Below are 20660 nucleotides of genomic sequence, written 5' to 3' on the forward strand. Positions count from 1 at the left end.
GATGGAGTCTCACTCTGTTGCCCAGGATGGAGTGCAGTGGTGTGATCTTGACTCACTGCAACCTCCGCCTCCCACGTTCAAGTGATTCTCCTGCCTCAGCCTCCTGAGTAGCTGGAATTACAGGTATGTGCCACCATGCCCTGCTTATTTTTGTATTTTTAGTAGAGACAAGGTTTCACCATGTTGGTCAGGCTGGTCTCAATCTCCTGACCTCAGATGATCCGCCGCCTCGGCCTCCCAAAGTGCTGGGATTTACAGGTGTGAGTCATCATGCCCCGCCTGTATATGACTTTTAAAACAAGAGGACAACACAGTATTTTTCAAAATTGTGTATAGCGCCTATGCATGGACAAAGCAAGTGTGGCACGTATTTGCATAATGTTTAATTTAAAAAATTTATTCTTTAAAAATCTTCAGGATTATGTCTATTTTGCTGTGCATTTTCTTTCACTTTGCTTTATCTTTCCAGGGTTGAGGTTGGGTTAAAAGGTGTGTTGGTTTAGTACCTCTGTAAGACCTAACTAGAGTTCTTTCACTTTTCCAAGGTAAGAACATTCCTAATTAGAATTAGGAAGAAACTTTTATTTTTTTTTAAATAGGAAATTAAAGAAGATGTAAATAAAAGAAAAGGCATGTGTATTAGTGAAGGTTCTCCCCAGGAACAGAGCCAATAGGATGTGTGTGTGTGTGTGTGTGTGTGCATGTGTGAGTGTGTGTGTATATATGTATGTATACAGGAGGGGGGATTTATTTTCAGGAACTGATTTCTGCAACTGTGGAAACAAGTTTAAAATCTTCTTGGTAGGGCAGCAGGCTGGGGACCCAGGGAAGAATTGATGATACAGCTGGAGTCTGAAGGCATTCTGCTGACAGAATTCTTTTTTCCTTAGGAAACATCAGTTTTTTTCCTCTTCAGCTGATTGAATGAGGCCCATTCACATTATGGAGAGCAATCTGTTTGACTCAAAGTCTACAGATATAAGTGCTTATCCCACCCAAAAAATACCTCTACAGGAATATCTAGAATAGTATTTAACTAAATATTTGGGTACTGTGGTCTAGCCAAGTTGACACATAAAATTAACCATTACAATATCCCATGTTCAAAGATTGGAAGACTTAGTATTATTAAAATGGCAATTCTGCCCCAAAGCTATCTAAAGGTTTAATGCAATCCCTATTAATATCCTAATAACTTTTTTTTTTTTCAGAAATGGAAAGGCTGATTCTAAAATTCATATGTTTTTGCTATCAAAAGAAAAACAGGCTGGGCTTGGTGGCTCACGTCTGTAATCCTAGCATTTTGGGAGGCAGAGATGGGCAGATCACTTGAGGTCAGGAGTTCAAGACCAACCTGGCCAACGTGGTGAAACCTGTCTTTACTAAAAATACAAAAATTAGCCAGGCATGGTGGTGTGTACCTGTAGTCCCAGCTACTTGGGAGGTTGAGGCAGGAGAATCACTTGAACCCGGGAGGTGGAGGTTGCAATGAGCCAAGACCATGCCACTGTACTCCAGCTTGGGCGACCGAGTGAGACTCCATCTCAAAAAAAAAGAAAAACAAAGTTGGAGAACTTGTACTTTCTGATTTCTAAAGATACCATGAAACTACAATAATAAAAATAGTGCAGTGCTAGCATAAAGATAGACATATAGATCAATGAGAGTTCAGGAATAAAGTCATATACTTATGACCAATTAATTTTTGACAAGGGCCAGCAAGACAGTTCAATGAGAGAAAGAATAATCTCTTCAACAAATGGGGTTGGGATAACTGAAAATTCACATGCAAAACTTTGAAAGTGGATCCCTACCTTATACCATACAGAAAATCTAAATCAAAATGGATCAAAGACTTAAATGAAAGAGCTAGAACTACAAAATTCCTAGAAGAAAAAATAGGAATAAATCTTCATGACCTTCAATGTGACAATGGCTTCATAGATATGACACTAAAAGTGCCTGCAACAAAAAGAAAAATAGACACATTGGACTTCTTGAAATTAGAAACTTTTGTGGATCAGAGGACGTATCAGAAGAGTGAAAAGGCAACCTGAAGAATAACAGAAAGGCCGGGTATAGTGGCTCACACCTATAATCCCAGCACTTTGGGAGGCTGAGGTGGGCAGATCACGAGGTCAGGAGTTCAAGACCAGCCTGGCCAACGTAATGAAACCCCATCACTACTAAAAATACAAAAAATTAGCCGGGAGGCAGGAGAATCACTCGAACCTGGGAGGTGGAGGTTGCAGTTACAGTAGATCATGCCACTGTACTCCAGCCTGGGCGACAGTGCAGGACTCTGTCTCTTTTTTTTTTTTTTTTTTTTTTTGAGACGGAGTCTCGCTCTGTCACCCAGGCTGGAGTACAGTGGCCGGATCTCAGCTCACTGCAAGCTCCGCCTCCCGGGTTTACGCCATTCTCCTGCCTCAGCCTCCTGAGTAGCTGGGACTACAGGCGCCCGCCACCACGCCCGGCTAATTTTTTGTATTTTTAGTAGAGACGGGGTTTCACCGTGTTAGCCCGGATGGTCTTGATCTCCTGACCTCGTGATCCGCCCGTCTCGGCCTCCCAAAGTGCTGGGATTACAGGCTTGAGCCACCGCGCCCGGCAGGACTCTGTCTCAAAAAAAAAAAAAAAAAGAATGACAGAAAATATTTATAAATCATATATCTGGTAAGGGTCTAGCGTCCAGAGTATATTTTTAAATAAAAACTCTTACAACTCAACAACAAAAAGAAAACAAACCAATTAAAAATTGGGCAAAAGACTTGACTAGGAATTCCTTCAAAGAAGATATACAAATGACCAACAAGCACATGAAAAGATGATCAACATTATTAATTATTAGGGAAATGCAAATTAGTGAGATACCACTCCTTACCTACTTGGATGACTAGAATTAAAAAGTCAGGTAATAGCAAAGTGTTGGTGAGGATATGGAGCAACTGGAATCCTCATACATCGCTAACAGGAATGTAAAATGGAAAAGTTTAGTAGTTCCTTAAAAAGTTAAACATAGAATTACCATATGAACTCACAATTCCACCCTTATGCATATAATCAATAGATTTAAAAGTAGGTTTTCAAACAAATACTTGTACATGAATATTTATAGTATTGCTGTCACAATAGCCAAAAGGTGGAAGCAACACAAATATCCATCAACTGATAAAGGCACAAGGAAAATATAGTACATCTATACAGTGGAATATTATTCAGCATAAAAAGTAATGAAGTACTCATATATACACAACACGGATGAACCTCAAACATTATGCTAAGCAATAGAAGGCTGACAGTGTATGATTCCGTTTAATGAAATATCCAGAATAGGTAAATTCATACACACAGAACTTACATTAATGATTGCCAGGATCTGGGGAAAAGAACAATGGGGAGTGACTGCTTAATGAGTACACAGTTTGTTTTGGAGGTGATTAAAATGTTTGGAAGTGGATAGACATGATGATTGCACAGCATTGTAACCATACTAAATGCCACTGAATTGTATCATTTACAATGATTAATTTTATATTATGTAAATTTTTTCTCAATAAAATTAATGAATACAGATTAAGTATCTTATTTTGCTGATTCAGTGATGGAATCAGACAGATGTTGTAACCAGTTTAAAGGGAAAGTCAAAAAACACAAATTTATATGGAGTAGAAGAATTAGATTGGCAATGGAGAGAAAACTAGTTTTTCCACTGTGGGAGGAAAGTTGTGTTAGTTCATTTTGCGTTGCTATCAAGGAATATCTGAGGCTGGATAATTTATAAAGAAGAGAAGTTTATTTGGCTCATGGTTCTGCAGGCTGTACAAGCATGGCACCAGCATCTGCTCGGTTTCTGGTGAGGCCAAAAAGAGCTTTTACTCTTGGGGAAGTTGAAGCAGGAGCAGGCGCCTCATGGTGAGAGAGGGAACAAGAGAGAGAGAAGGAAAGCCCTAGTCTCTTTTTAAAGTCCAATCTGAGATTCCTTGTGAGAACGCTCAGGTTTAACAACCAGATCTCTCACATGAACTCATTACTGTGGAGAGTACACCAAGTCATTTATGAAGGATTTGCCCTCATGATTCAATATGGTAAAGTCTTTTGTTTATTTATTTTTGTTTGTCTATCTTGCTTCCTTGAATTCGTTTTAATCATTGTCTTTCTAAGAACATTTCATGTCACTCCTCTCTAAAAATTCTTCACTGAATCTCTGTTATTTTGCAAAGCTTTAAATAAGATTGACACCATATATTCTGTGTCATCTTCTGTCATTCCTCTTAATTTACTTCTCCCTTCTTTCCTAAATATAACAGGAGGAAGGGAGAATTCTACTTCCTCATCTTTCAAAACCAGGCTGTGAGACAGTCTGCAAATATGTTAATAATGGAGGAAGCTTCCTTTCTTTTTTTTTTTCTTTTTCTTTTCTTTTCTTTCTCTCTCTCTCTTTTCTTTTTTTTTTTTTTTTTTTGAGATGGAGTCTGGCTCTGTTGCCCAGACTGGTGTGCAGTGGCATGATCCCGGCTCATTGCAACCTCTGCCTCCTGGGTTCAAGTGATTCCCCTGTCTCAGCCTCCCGAGTAGCTGGCATTACAGGCACATGCCACCATGCCTGGCTAATTTTTGTATTTTTAGTAGACACGGGGTTTCACCATGTTGGTCAGGCTGGTCTTGAACTCCTGACCTCGTGATCCACCTGCCTCGGCCTCCCAAAGTGCTGGGATTACAGGTGTGAGCCACTGCACCTGACCTGAGGCTTCCTTTTAATGTGTAGGTTGAATCTGGAGTAACTGACAGGTGTAAGGTAGTGAGAGTTTGATAGCTGATTTGTGTGTTCCACTTAATATTTCAGACAGAGGTTGTTTAGGGCCACTTAACTAAAATGTACCTGAGAACATATTTGTTTCTCTCTGTGCTTTTGGTAAGCATAGAGCAAGAATAACACTATAACATGTAATATATAAATCTTCAGATATTTTCAGCCTTCATTGAATTTAGTTTGCAAGAAAGAGAGAATACTGTAGTATTCAAGTTTGTATTTTTAGATACTTAAACTTTGAAGACATAGCTTAATCAATTGTTTACAAATTTTTCAATAGCAGCATTCCAATTTGCAGGATCCTTTAAATATCAGTCTTCTGAGAAGTGAAGCAGAGGCTTGTGACAATCTTTTTTGCTCATATTCCTTTGAAAGTAGGTGGGAGAGAACTGCTATGAATAAAATGAGAAAGCAGAATTCAGATTTACTCTGAAGTATAAACGATTTCAGGCACAGTGCAGGACTACTTTTACAGCAGTGAAAAGACAATGACTCTGGTGGAACTCTGATAATAACCTTTGAAATCTCTTTAGATAAAACTGAGAAACCTAATGAGTCAGCCAGTGCTACAGAGGGTACACTTTAGTTTATGAACTGCAATGCCACTTAAGATTCAGGAAAGTCATTCATTTGTGATTTATTTCCTCAATATATAATTGAGTCCCTAGATCCTAGATGTACAAATAAGACAATTCTTAGAGTCATACAAAACCGAAATGGTGAGAAAATAAATTTCACCATTACTCTTTTATTTTCAAAAATCAAAGTGAATCAGACTCCAAGCAAAATGCCATGGCTTATTAATTATTTGCCTGACACTGATAATCAAAATCTATCATGTGCTGAAAATGATGGCTATCAAGGTTAAGAGGCTGGAGACTGAATGTCTATGACAGAATTTGAAATATTGCTCTCTACTATGTATTACAAGATTTTTTTTTTTTTTTTTTTGGTACAACTTATACACCCCCAGTCTTACCTGTCATCAGCAAACCCATTGCTTTTTACCAACAGAAACTTTATTCATTTTTCCCTTCATCCCAACTCTTTCATATTGTGATGCAGTTACCTGGCAAGGGACTCCCCACAATTGTGCTAATCGCTCAATACAGATTTCACAACCTATAAATTCCTTAATGCATTTTCAACTTATGTATTTGCAACATACTATTGAAAATATAAAATTGAACAACTAAGGCCCCGCTGGGATTCGAACCCAGGATCTCCTGTTTACTAGACAGGCGCTTTGACCAGCTAAGCCACAGGGCCCCTCTTGGGCATATGTTCAGATATATCATATTTATAACATTTTTGACAAATTATCAGTTTGCCAAAAGTGTACTTAATTTTGTGACAAAGAAAGCACATCTGTGTTTCTGAACCAGCAACAAAGCAGAAATTCCAACACTTAAAAAAATACTTTTCTTCAATGCAGGGTTTTAGAATTTATTTCAAATTGAAATGAGTGAAATTACTATTTCGTGGTGACTATCTCCCCCTACAGGAAATATTGGATATCGCAACATATTTTAAACATTTCTCTATTCCTACATTCATTTTGTCTACAAATGTTGAGTACTGCATTTCAGGTAGTTTTCCAGGTATTGGAGATTTTATTCACTGAAAACAGTGAATAAAACAGCAAAATTTTCTTCCATTATTGAATTTATGTTCTACAGGGAGATAAAAAAGCAAAATTTTAAAAATTGGCCGAAAGCAACAACAAAAAACACCCCAAAACAAATAAACCAACTTAAAAAATCCAACAAGAAACAAAACACAAAGGATATGAAAACCAATCTCTTTATTGCTGGGTTATAGCACCCACCACACTACCTTCTGAACTAATTCACTGCAATTGAGAAAAAACCATTATGCTTCCATTTTATCTAATCTGGCACAAGAAAGTGAGCCTAGACCAGGACACAGTGATGCAGTGGAGATTTGTGGTCATGCTGATTCCCACTCACCCAAACTAGGCACTTTGAGATCCTCTGTTTCAAAGAGAGCTTTGGTCTCAACAGGAGATCTGCTGTTAGAAACAGTAAGTTAGGTGTAAACAGGGAGTTCTGCTGGATGGGTATCTTTGCTTCTGCCATAGTCTTGTTCTGCTCATTTGCCTGCTGGGTTAAAACAGACTCAATTTCTAGACCCACATAGACTGTAAAACTGCGTGGATGATACAGAGAATTAGAGAACAAAGTAGAGTACAATGTGATAGCCCTCACAGGACGCTGTGGGAACCTCTAACTTGGGCCTCACAGAGTTGCATGACCTTTTATCTCAGGTTCTATGTCGGTTTGATGAATGTAGACGGAGTCATGGAATGTTTAGCTGAATGCAGCTTAGCATGGGGAAAAGCAGATGAAACCAATATCCTGAAATATTTAAATAACTGCCTGGTGCTTTGCATATGCATTGCTTAAGCATCCACAAAATGCAAGACCCTGGAAAGATGAGAAATTACTTAGGTTGAGGTTGAGTTTTTATTTTTTAACCAAGCCTGGTGTTGCTTCTGATTTATTTCCTGTAGGTCATGAGCTTCTACTCACTACCTAGCTAATCACAAGGCCAGGATATACAAATTTTTTGGCTTTCTTGGCTGAGGTTTTTTGTTAAGTTTAGTTATTTATTCCCTGACTTCTGTTTCTCACTGACACGTGTTTCATAAATCTTGCTATGGTGTAAAGCCCTGGAAGAAAAACCCTTTGTTTCTCCTTTTGGAAATCTTTCCAAGATATGAGCAGACATTTCAACATAAAGTAGGTGCTGGAATGGTGTGGCTACAGATAGATTGCTGCACCCTTGAGAGAAATTAACACTACCAAACCGCTGTTTAAAGTGTTTCATCTGGATTTCTGCTGACATTAGAAGGAAAGTTCTTTTCCTGATTCCCTGACTTTTGGGGCTATCCTTTCTAGAACCTACCTTTTCCCACAACATCTGTGTCTTTCCTAAACTTATGGCCTATCATAGCAAACATTTTGGCCAACATCTGCCTTATAAAAAGCCTTGCTCAAATCTTCAAATAAACCTCAATCCTGAGGACAGACAAAACCCTTCTTGTTATTGTTAGAACTACCTTATCAGCATCAAAGAAGCAGAGGATTGTGGTCAAGTTAAATAGATGCTGAGTCTGGTAAAAGTCTTCGCAATATTACTACTGTATGAAGGCCTTCCACCACTTAAGTAGCAATGATATTTATTTATTTAACTCCAAAATGGCTTATTTTATCATTTTGTTTGTTTGTTTGTTTGTACCTTACTAAGATAGTGCCATCATGCATTTAACACCCTTAAATCTTTAGAACAATTTTAGAAGGTGGTAACTTTCATTAACTTCCATTGAGAGATGAGAATGATAAGACATAGAAATGTTAAAAAGTAATTTCAAGACCATGGATGCCATAGGTAGAGTAAGACAATTTTCTTTCTGAAAATGTGGTTGGCAGATTGTATAAGATACTTCCATACCAATATTAGTGCATTCATAAAATGCAAGCTTTTAATCTCACAATTCCCCTGTTTAGTTAATACCAGATTTCTAGCAATGCTCACTCAAAGCTGCAAAACAATATTGTGAACCACAGAACTTTACACCTCTAAGATAAACACGTGCTTTGCACCGAGTATCATATGGTACACGTCAAGCAAGCTCTCTACTTTTCCAGCAAATCATACAGCACGGGTTTTGTTGATCCCTATTACTCACCTGTCACTATAATTTTATTCTGTGATAGATCTAGGACCCTAGCTCTCTCATTAAGAGGTAGCCAGCCTCTGAGTCAGAGTCCATAGATTTCTGCTACTCAGGCCAGTAAGATCTGAGGAAATGTGTTCTGGAGAATTGCAAGATCAAGATGTTTATTGCTTTAGCAGTTTTATCATTCACTTGTGGCAAGTAATTGACAAGAACTGATCCTTTGGGGTCAGTACATGCTTGGTCCCTGTCTTCACTCTTGTAAGACTGAGTCAAGATAAAATAGACTAAAAAGAAAATTGAAGTCGAGTGTGATACAAGTGAACATGAATAACCACTGTAAATGCTATTAAATTACTGTGAAGAGGCCTAGAACCTGACCTGTTGGAGAGATGATATCTGACAGTATAAGGCAGCTCAGCTTAATTACAATATCTCTGAGTTTCAGAATCCATGTCAGTGGACAGTTGGAGAATAAATGGGGGCTATTTTAGCCCCAAGAAGGAAAGAACAAATCTCTTTTGCTGAAATTTTGGTAAGTTGCTAAAAGTATGACAACGTTTTTTTTCTTTCTTTCTTTCTTTCTTTCTTTTTTTTTTTTTTTTTTTGACAGAGTCTCACCCTGTCACTCAGGCTGGAGTGCAGTGGTATGATCTTGGCTTACTGCAACCTCTATCGCCTGGGTTCAGGCAATTCTCATGCCTCAGCCTTCTGAGTAGCTGGGACTACAGGCCTATGCCACTAGGCCCAGCTAATTTTTGTATTTTTAGTAGAGACGAGGTTTCACCATGTTGGCCAGGCTGGTCTTGAACTCCTGACCTCAGGTGATCTGCCCACCTCGGCCTCCCACAGTGCTGGGATTATAGGCATGAGCCACCACGCCTGTTTGAATACTAGCCATCCACCAGGGCCAGGAGGGACGAAGTGCCATTAATGTGTTCTCAGAGTGCTGTGCTACTAACTAGAACTGGGCTCATGGAAGCTCCTCTGGGGATCTGCCTGTCTCTAGCCACCTCCTATTGGTCCCAGGTAGCACCAACTACTTCTTTCCAGCCACCTCCCTATCTCAGATCAACTCTCCTCCATTCCCACCTCACCCAACAGTGTACTTGGCCCTTTAGAACTCATTCTAGAAACTGAACAGGCTAGAAATGGGGGCTGTTCTTCTGGGCCATTATTTCCCCTCCTCAAATTCCTTCAATTACTCAAATTTCTTTAATTTTCTCCAGACGATCAAAGGTTACAGTTTCTCAGCATTGGCCCAGCTAGGATACTTAGAAACGCGTGATTAATAATTTGTCTTTTGTGTTTTAAGAAAGATCTCCACAACAAACCTGGATCCCCTTTTGAACAGTCCTTTCCTCATGCCTACCAGTGTTTGAAAGTAAAAGTTTTCCATTAAAAAAAAAAAAAAATGACCTCAGTTTCTTTACATACAGCCAATGCCAACAAAACTGTAGGGCTTGGGTAGGGGTGGGAAGAGAAACTTTGGAGAGGGAAAAAAAGAAAGTCAAGGTGACAACCATAGACACTCTCTGCTTGGCTGACTGGTTGGGGCACCACGATGAATACTAGCGTTTTTTTGTGTACAGATTAGATCATGAGTCAATTCAATTTTGCATGCGTTTTTCTGAGACTATCTCTACTCCAGCACGTTGCAAAAGTGAGCGCACACGACGTCAAGGTACTGCCGTGACTCGGATTCGAACCGAGGTTGCTGCGGCCACAACGCAGAGTACTAACCACTATACGATCACGGCACGCCACCAGAGGCCGCTGCCTGGAGGGTTCTCCCTTTGCTCATTTCTCAGGAACTATTTTTGTCATCTAAAGAATGGTGCACTGTCTTCCGTCCTTATTTACACACCTACCCAGTTTACTTCCTTATCCACTCCCTGTCCCCAGTATTTTGCTTATGGCAAACAAGCCAAAGGTGACACGAATAGTTTCATTATACGGATTTTTCCCAGCGTGGTGGTTCTTTTTTGGGATTGGTAATATTGTGCTTGTAAACTTACTAGTCTCACTTCTATCGCCAACCCACGCATGTCTCTTGCTTAGTTTAGCAGTGTGGTCCTCAGATCTTTGGCAACAAAAGGAAGAGGGCGCTACTTTGAAGTGGACCTGCCGGATCCCATTTTTTGCCAAACTAGTCAGAATCTTTGGGGGCTTGGCATGGAATCTGGCATCTCGACAGGTGCCAGAAGTGAGTTTCTCGTCACGAGGAACTATGTAGCTTCGTCCTGACCCAGGCACCTGTGAGAAGCCCCTGAGGCGCTGGCGCACTCAGCCTGCCCACCTGAGCCGTCAGGAAATGTCCTGCGGCGCTCGCACCTCAGAGTGAAATTTCTTTCTCCCTCTCATACCTAGTTTGCCAGAAGGGTGAGATAAGAGAGTGCCTCTCCTGTGGCTCCAAAGCTCTATGGGACTTCCCTCCCGCCCCGCTTGCTGTTTTAGGAACGCAGCCTCTAGAGTCAAGGTCCTGTCGTGTTTTCCCCTTGATACTAAATGTTGTTTTTTCTGTAAAATCATTCTGGTCGTAAACTCCTGAACTCAACTGATCCGCTCCCCTAGGCCTCCCAAAGTGCTGGGATTACAGGAGTGAGCTACCGCGCCCGGCCTCTTCTCTTTACCTGGCTAAATTTGTTTAATGCTTCAGCTTCAACTCAAGGAAGCTTTTTCAAATCAAGGAAGCTTTTCTTGACCTCCCGTCTCCACGCAACATATGGTTCCTTTTTTTTTTCTTCCTTCCTTCCTTCCTTCTCTCTTTCTCCCCTTCTCTCCTTCTCTCCTTCTCTCTTTCTCTCTTTCTTTTCTTTCTTTCTTTCTTCCTTCCTCTTTCTTCTTCTTCTTTTTTTTTTTCTCAGAGTCTCGCTCTGTTGCCCAGGCTGGAGTGCAATGGCACAATCTTGACTCATTGCAACCACCACCTCCCAGGTTCAGGCCATTCTCCTGCCTCAGCCTCCCGAGTAGCTGGGTTTACAGGCGTAAGCCACCACGCCGGGCTAATTTTTGTATTTTTAGTAGAGACGGGGTTTCACCATGTTGGCCAGGTTGGTCTCCAACTCCTGACCTCAAGTGATCCACCTGCTTCGGGCTCCCAAAGTGCTGGGATTGCAGGCGTGAGCCACCATGCCTGGCCACTTGATTATTTTTCACTTTTCCTTCAGTGCTCCTATATCAGTTTGTAATGTATAATACCAGAGTTATTTGATTAATGTCAGCCTCCCTCCTCCTTCTCCAGTATGCCCCAAGACGAGGTCTCCATTTTGTTCAATAGTCTATCATTAGGGCTCCCCATTTGGTAGGTTCTTTATCAATATAATTTGACTGCAGAATGAATGAATGGATGGGCAGAGATTACAATCCAAAGCTATATAAAAGCAACTTCATCCAGCAGCGTCTGGCCCAGTTCAGCAGGCTTGTCTTTTGACTTTTGATGGGAAAACATTGGTAATAATTTAAAGAAAGGTTGGGAGGTCAAGACAGGAGTATTGCTTGAGGCCATTAATTTGAATCAAGTTTGGGCAACATAGTGAGACCCTGTCTCTATAAAAAAATAAAAAAAAATTTAGCCAGGCACAGAGGTGCATGCCTATAGTCCCCATTACAAGGGAGGCTGAGGCAGGAGGATCACGTGAACCCAGGAGTTTGAGGTTGCAGTGAGCTATGATTGTGCCTCTGCGCTGCAGCCTGGGCCACAGAGCAAGATCCTGCCTCTAAAATAATAATAAGAAATTTAAAAACGAAGGGAGTTCAAAACCACAGTTGCAGCTATCCATAATAAAGCTCAGCAGAGCCAAAATAACGTGCTTAGTTTCCTAAAATTTTCTTTATCTCCTTTCCTCTGTCTGGATTACACAAAACTATTCTAATTACTAACAGCTTTACTGAATGAAGAATTACCTGTTTCCTAACAATTTTTTTTTTTTTTTGAGACGGAGTCTAGTCGCCCAGGCTGGAGGGCAGTGGCGCAATCTTGGCTCACTGCAAACTCCGCCTCCCGGGTTCAAGTGATTCTCCTGCCTCAGCCTCTCGAGCAGCTAGGACTACAGGTGCATGCCACCATGCCTGGCTAATTTTGTGTGTTTTTAGTAGAGACGGGTTTTCACTGTTTTAGACAGTATGATCTCGATCTCCTGAGCTCGTGATCCACCTGCCTCGGCCTCCCAAAGTGTTGGGATTACAGGCGTGAGCCACTGTGCCTGGCCCTAACATTCATTTTTTTGATCAGGGAAGAGACCTAAGGGCTTTCTCAGTATCAAAGACATGAGCTCCATCAAAGAAAATGCAGCCAGTAAGAAGGAGAATGCAAGCTGCCTCTGTCTCAAGTCTCCTTGAATTGAATCTCTCTTTTTCCTTTGCTTAGGGCCTTCCTCAACCCCATTCAGAAAGCTGCTGTGAATGAAAGTGCTTTTCAGCATTTTCTGCTGGGATGTTTTTGGAAATTGGGTTGATCTGCATGTGCTTCTCCATAAAAAGACAGAAAAGCTGTATCTTTGATGTCACAGGCCTAGAAAAAGGCCTCTTTCCTCGTGCTTATTTTGAAAGGACGTTTTGAATATTTAATCTAACACATTCACTACAGTGATTCTGAGAAGAATAAGAGACAGGCTGGCACAGTTGAACCTACAGTTCTACCTTTATCAATGCCATGCAGTCTTCTACGTCTGAATTTCTAAACTTTCTGTAATAAATAATTTAAAACCCTCTTTCTTTCAAGGGAATAGTTCAGCAATATTTTCCTTCTTCTCCTGTATTATTTTAAAAAATTCTATTTGATCTCTATAGGATCTTTCATTTCAGCATTCAAAGCTTTTATTTCTTTCATCTGAAAGACATGTTCTCTTGCTTTCACTTTTCCTTTCAGCTATTGATAGTGCTGTCTTTCACTTTATAGCCGTATTTCCTCAAAGTGTCATCAAACCCCTATCTTATTTCTTTCATCTCATTTCTTTATTACGCTCCTTCATTTTGCTTTCTTCTCCAACATTCCACTTAAACTGATCTATTACATTTCACTAGTTGAAATGGCTATGTTAGTCCTCAACTTATATGATTTCTCAACACTATTTGATACACTGGATTTCTCCCGCCTCTTAGAAACTGCTATGGTCTGAATGTATTCCCCAAAATTCTTATGTTGATAGTTAATTGCCAATGTGATAGTATTAATAAGTATCAAAACAGTGGCCAATATGTAGAGCCATCTCTCTATATCCAGAATGCACATGTCCAGGAGTCAAGATGTAGAGGTGTGAGTATCGCCTCTCATTATTACTCAGTGATCCATTTGGACAATTTTGTATCTATCCCTGTGACCTTGATTGAGCTCTGAGGGAATGGGTGTCTTTATGCCCAGTGGATAAATGTTTCCACTAGAGAGCAATGTCACTTTTCAGATCAATTGAAACTTGAAAACTGCTTCTGGCCATTTTAGTCTTTTCATGCCACTGAACCAATATGCAGGGCAAAGTGTCCCTCTGCTTGGAGTCATTGCTCCCAGTTTCTAGGAGGTAGTTTGATGTCTGCTGTACAACGGAGGTTAAAGAATACAAAAAACAAAAAACAAACAGAGAAGTCTGTAAATGTTTTTTGCCCACAAGCTATGGTCAGTTAAAAATTGTGACAATGAGATAAAGACCACAAGGACACAGATCCCACAGGAATAAAGGCATACTTTATACTACTGTGTAAAGAATTCAGCCAATGTGCTGACGGAAGTCAGGAAAACAAGAAATGAATTTTATTTTTATTTATTTATTTTTGAGATAGGGTCTCATTTCATTGCCCAGGCTGGAGTGTAGTGGCATGATCATGGCTCACTGCAGTCTCAACCTCCCGGGCTCAGGTGATTCTCCCACCTCAGCCTCCCCGATAGTTGAGAGTACAGGCATGCGCCACTATGCCTGGCTAATTTTTTGTATTTTCTGTAGAGTCAGAATCTTGCCATTTTGCCCAGTCTCATGTTGAACTCCTGGGCTCAAGTGATCTGCTCCCCTCGGCCTACCAAAGTGCTGGGATTACAGGCACGAGCCACCACACCTGGCCTAAGAAATGAATTTTAGAAGAAAGCTGTGATTACTAACCTAAGCCTCATGATTAGCTACAGAAGCAAGGTTCGTAACAGCTTGTATTATGTTAACTAAGTACTTCTCGCTTTTTACCCCAGTACATTCTAGGAAGGTGACAACTAACATTTTAGTTTTAAAGTAGGATTATGAACAAACTGGCATCACCCCCATGAGCTGGCTGTGATTTCACAAATTCCATGTTGGAATGCAATGCAGACTTTTCACTTGTGAAAAGGATAGTACATGCCAAAGGACAAAAGGGATGGACTGCGCTAGATATTTACTTTTGCCAGCCTAGATTCACTGTCCCCTTCTTTCATCCTGTGTTCCTAGGAGGTTGATCTATACATGAATTTGATCCTTGCCTTTTGGCTTCTGGTCGAATTTGGCTGATGGAAAGTAAAAATATGTCAGAGAGAGGAAGGAGTTCTTTCTGTTTCCAGATTTTCTTTCCTCCCATTGTCCCTTTGGGCCTAGGTGTGGTAATTAATTATATATGGTATTAGCTTCAAAATACTGCACTATCTCTTGTGGCTTCCTAACACCTTGCTCACTTCTTTGTCAATCTTCAAAGCACCCAGTTGGTTTTTTTCGTTGTTGTTATTGTTTGTTTTTTGAGACAGAGTCTCCCTCTGTCACCCAGGCTGGAGTGCAGTGGTGCAATCTCAGCTCACTGCAACCTCCGCCTCGCGAGTTCAAGGTCCTGCCTCAGCCTCCTGAGTAGCTGGGATTACAGGTGCCCACCACCACGCCTGGCTAATTATTTTGTATTTTTAGTAGAGACAGGGTTTCACCTTGTTGGCCAGGCTGGCCTCGAACTCTGGACCTCAAGAGTTCAAGTGATCTGCCTGCCTCGGCCTCCGAAAGTGTTGGGGTTACAGACATGAGTCACTGCGACCAGCCCAAAGTACCCAATTTGAATGACTCATCTTTTTCCTGATGGCTGACATATTGACCTCTTTTAGCTTATACGCTGCTGTGTTTACAGATATTAAATGAAAATACAAATAAGATATTTACTTTCAAAATATAGTCATTGATACAGAGTTTAAACTGATAAGAATGATGATCTTAGCCAAAAGGCTGAAAACACTTGATCTTAGTCAAAAGGCTGAGAAGCGATGATGATACGGAGTTTAAAAACCTGATCTGGGCTGGGTGCGGAGGCTCACGCCTATAATCTCAGCACTTTGGGAGGCTGAGGCAGGCAGGTCACCAGGTCAGGAAATCGAGACCGTCCTGGCTAACATGGTGAAACCCCATCTGTACAAAAAATACAAAAAAATTAGCAGGGCGTGGTGGCACGTGCCTGTAATCCCAGCTACTTGGGAGACTGAGGTACGAGAATCACTTGAACCCGGGAAGCAGAGGAGGCAGTGAGCCAAGATTGGACCACTGCACTCCAGCCTGGACTACTGAGCAAGACTCCATCTCAAAAAACAAAAACAAAACAAAACAAAACAAAACCTGATCTGGTAAACCCAGAAGGCATAATGTGAACTAGGAATAAGAGAATACCTCATTGAGGAGGTGCCATATTATGAAAATTGAAGAATGAATAGGAGTTACCCAAGGAGAGGCTGGTAGGACAAACACTCTGGGCCTAGGAAATAGCAAGTGCAAAGCTACAGGAGTACCAGATAGAATCAGACAGGCCAATCCCTGAATACACTTTCTAATTCTAGTCTGATAATTTTATAAAATCTTATAGCTTCAAGCAAATTACAAAATGCACTGGTTTCTTCACAAATAGCAATTTTGCTGTAAATAGAAAAAAGTTTAGCAATTCTGTTGTGAATAAAGTTAGTCTTTAATAAGTCAAGCAATATCAATGTACACCAGCAATTTTACCTCCTTTTTTTTTTTTTTTTGGTATTTTCCTTTGTGTGATCCCAAGGAATATTTGCGATCTCAAGTTGATTTACTGATGGCCAGTTCTGAGTCCAGATATCAGTCAGCGTTGTAAACAATCAGTATTCCTCCCAGGTGTTTACTATTACACACAGAATCTAGCTTCCCAGGTAAGTGAAGCCATGTCAATAGTTAGCCTGATATAAAATTATATTATTTTGACCTTAGTTAAGCACCCTTCATTATCCATAATCACATGTATTTCTCAGATTTTGTCATTGTTAATTATTTAAATCATGCAGCTCCTCTGGGGTATAAACCTTCACATATTTTTAGATGTGACTTTACTATTTTGATTTTATCAGAATTATTCCTTACAAGGAATGCATGACAACGACTCCATCTGTAATAGGTATGAAGATGAAGGGGAAGGGTGGAACCGAGGAAAAGCATGTATGTATGCGTTTTTAAAATTGTATGTGTCTTAAAAATATATTTTTAAAAAGTATATAAGTGTGATTCCCATTTTCAGGAATCTTTATTCACTTTAAACTATTGTAAACACTGTGTGAATAATTAAGTCTAGTTTTATTCTTTCTTATTCGGTATCTATTAATTCAAGTACGATCATGATACTCTTCTGACAGACCTTTCAACATCTCCCTTTAACAATTCTTACCCAAGTTTCTATATACCTTAGACTAAAGCACATGAGACCCGATAGTTAAGAAAAGGCAGTTATGTGTGTGTTCCATGTTGAGTAGATAATATTCTGATATATAGCTTTCTCTCCTACTAATTGAGAATCTGATTGGATAAGTAACACTACACTTTCTTTTCCAAATTAGAGTCCAAACAATACCCACCTCAAAAGGTTGTGAGAATTAAATAAGCACATTCATATTGCATATGTAGCCCATAAGTTGTTGGCACCAAATATCTCTTCTATGTGATTTTTTGTTGTTGTTGTTTTTGAGATTGGAGTCTCACTCTGTCGCCCAGGCTAGAGTGCAGTGGCACAATCTCAGCTCACTGCAACCTCCGTCTCCCGGGCTCAAACGATTCTCCTGCCTCACCTCCCAAGTAGCTGGGACTACAGGCAGCTGCCACCACGCCCGGCTAAGTTTTTGTGCTGGGATTACAGGCATGAACTACTGCACCTGGTAAATGTGTTTCCACCTGGTTTCAAACCAGGGACTTTTCACGTGTGAGGCAAACGTGATAACCACTATACTACAGAAACTCGTTCCATGTTTTTTTTTAAAGGCTCCTTCTCCTCTCCTTTGAGCCTCAAGTATTAATTCTGAAGTTTCTTCAGTATGGGGCTAAACTGGATTATTTCTCAGAACGGGAAAAGTGAAGAGATTTGCTGAATCTGGGGTAGGAAAAGTCAGTAGAAAAATCTCCCATTTCCTTTGTAATTGTTTTCTGTCACCTTCCATGTGCAATGATTGAGGCATTTAAAACTCTTACAGGAGTATACCAAACTAATAAAGATTTTTAGAAAGTCTGCACATTTTCTTATTTCTCTAAAAAGAAAAGACCCCACCCCCTTCACATTCCCTGATGAAAGTAATTACAGGCTCATGCCTGTAATCCCGGCACTTTGGGAGGCCAAGGCGGGCAGATCATCTGAGGTCAGGAGTTCCAGACCAGCCTGACCAACATGGTGAAACCCCGTCTCTACTAAAATTACAAAATTAGCCGGGAGTGGTGGCACACGCCTGTAATCCCAGCTACTCGGGAGTCTGAAGCAGGAGAATCGCTTGAATCTGGGAGGTGGAGGTTGCAGTGAGCCAAGATCAGGCCATTGCACTCCAGCCTGGGCAAGAAGAGCAAAACTCCATCTCAAAAACAAGAAAAAAGAAAAAGAAAAAAAGTCAAAGAGCAATACCAGCTATGCACTTATACATGCTAAAGTCAGTCTCACAGATACTATCATCGACCTTACTTAACATTGATATTTATATTCATGTTAATATATGTCATAGACATGGAAATACACTGCCCAGATCCTCCTTCAAGGAAGGGCTTGCAGCCCAACTGCAGAGAGCACAATTAGCAGATAGACACCAGCTGTGAGCTTCTTTAGTATTTGCCTCAGCTGCAGAGCTCCTCCCCACTCAAGGCTGCATCCTTCCCCAGGGCAGTCCTCACTCAGTGACCCACAAAGGAGTTAAAAAGGGTGGTCTAGAGCCCCTTTGGCCCAGTGTGGGGGCAACTTGACAGGCATACTGGCTGAGTATACAGAGACCTACATAGCTTTTTCTTCTACTAATTGAGAATCTGATTAGATAAGTAACACAACACTTTCGTTTCCAAATTAGAGTCCAAACAATACTCACCTCAAAAGGTTGTGAGAATTAAATAAGCACATTCATATTGCATATGTAGCCATAAGTGGTTGGCACCAAATATCTCTTCTGTGTGGTTTCTTTGTGTTGTTGTTTTTGAGATGGAGTCTCACTCTGTGAGACCTACATAGATTGAAAAAAAGTGAGAAAGGTAGCTATCAGGGAAGAGGGAATTTAAAGTGCAAAGGCCTTAAGACAGAAAATGTGTTTCGCATTTTGTAGGAATAGCCAGAAAGCCTTGAGGCTATGAAGTAAAAGCAGGCAAGTAATATCAAGTTGGGGGTTGGTGGGGAGGAAGGAAACTCATAGGGCTTCCTAGGGTAGGTAAATTAATGTGGACAAGCAATCAAAAGCAATAGCAATCCTGATCTAATAAATTTGATAATACAAATTAACTAGACAGAAAAAGCCATGTTGTATCCTGAGTTACTAAAAGAGTGCATTAATACACCTTCTCCAAAGAAATGGGGCTAAGGATTTACAAATATGGGATTCAGGAAATTCTGCATCCCATATTCTCCTCTCATCGGAATCAAATTGTAATGCAAATGAGTCACTAGACTTTCATCACCTGGGTAAAGTTGCTCTTAAGAGTTAGACCACTTAAGAATTAGGCTGACCTTTCTTGCTTTTCAAGAATACTTAGAATTGCAAAATTTGCCTTTAAAGAGTGGCGAGTATATCCCATTTTTATGGCTGTTTGACAACACTATTAATGTAATATAATTATTACACTGGAGGCCTGGCGTGGTGGCTCGCGCCTGTAATCCCAGCACTTTGGGAGGCCGACACGGGCGGATCACCTGAGGTCAGGAGTTCGAGAGCAGCCAGGCCAGCATGGTGGAACCCCGTCTCTACTAAAAACACAAAAATTAGCTGAGGATGGTGGTGCATGCCTATAATCCCAGCTACTCGGGAGGCTCAGGCAGGAGAATCGCTTGAACCTGGGAGGTGGAGGTTGCAGTGAGCCGAGATCGCACCACTGCACTCCAGCCTGGGCAACAGGGAAAGACTCCATCTCAAAAACAAACATAAACTCTGGAGTTGGTAAATAGACTTCAGGGATTTGCATATTTGATTTCACTTATTACTCCTGCTGAATAAGCTTCTCCGGTGTATCCTACAATAACTTGTGGGTTTTCATTGCCTTCCAGTGGATTAAGTTACATCAAAAAACATTGTAAAGAGTTACTCCAGCCCAACCGGGAAAGAAGCGCTTTACAATGTGATCTAATGAAACAAACATGAAGTGAAACAAACATGACCGTGTCCAGCTTTCTCTAGGACAGTGTAGCGTGGCTCTGAAAAGAGCCTTTGTTTTTCAGTTTTCACAACCTCGCTCCTTATTTGGCCTTATGGTGGCTCTCAGTCTTCTTAGGCAGCAGCACGGCCTGGATATTGGGCAAGACACCACCCTGCGCGATGGTGACTTTGCCCAGCAGCTTGTTGAGCTCTTCATCGTTGCGGATAGCCAGCTGGAGGTGACGCGGGATGATGCGGGTCTTCTTGTTGTCGCGGGCCGCATTGCCGGCCAGCTCCAGGATCTCAGCAGTCAGGTACTCCAGCACCGCAGCCAGGTACACCGGCGCGCCGGCCCCAACCCGCTCTGCATAATTGCCCTTGCGGAGTAAGCGGTGCACTCGGCCCACAGGGAACTGCAGCCCAGCCCGAGAAGAACGGGTCTTGGCCTTAGCGCGAGCTTTACCGCCTTGCTTGCCACGTCCAGACATACTGGCCACAACTTACTTAAAATACCCAGCGAAACGAAAGTGGAGAGGCAGCGCCTTTTATAAACACCACTGGGCGCGAAAAAGAAGATATGTCATTGGTTAGAGTTGCCACTTAATTTTAACCAATGGAAGTACATC

The 20660-nt window shown here is 41.0% G+C and overlaps 1 protein-coding gene and 2 non-coding genes across 3 annotated transcripts; all 3 read right to left on the reverse strand.

The window, feature by feature from the left end:
* Positions 1 to 6008: 6008 nt before the first annotated feature.
* TRNAT-AGU (transfer RNA threonine (anticodon AGU)) lies at positions 6009 to 6082 on the reverse strand. Its single transcript has one exon. It is a non-coding gene; the product is annotated as a tRNA-Thr (tRNA).
* Positions 6083 to 10201: 4119 nt separating this feature from the next.
* Positions 10202 to 10273, reverse strand: TRNAH-GUG (transfer RNA histidin (anticodon GUG)). Its single transcript has one exon. It is a non-coding gene; the product is annotated as a tRNA-His (tRNA).
* A 9610-nt stretch (positions 10274 to 19883) lies between these two features.
* On the reverse strand, positions 19884 to 20552 carry H2AC12 (H2A clustered histone 12). The gene has a single exon (XM_001093153.5). It carries the CDS (start codon positions 20520 to 20522, stop codon positions 20136 to 20138), a length of 387 nt encoding a protein of 128 aa, XP_001093153.1. The 5' UTR covers positions 20523 to 20552; the 3' UTR covers positions 19884 to 20135.
* Positions 20553 to 20660: the final 108 nt, after the last annotated feature.

Source organism: Macaca mulatta, chromosome 4 (assembly GCF_049350105.2).
Source record: "Macaca mulatta isolate MMU2019108-1 chromosome 4, T2T-MMU8v2.0, whole genome shotgun sequence".
In the NCBI taxonomy this organism is placed as follows: domain Eukaryota; kingdom Metazoa; phylum Chordata; class Mammalia; order Primates; family Cercopithecidae; genus Macaca; species Macaca mulatta.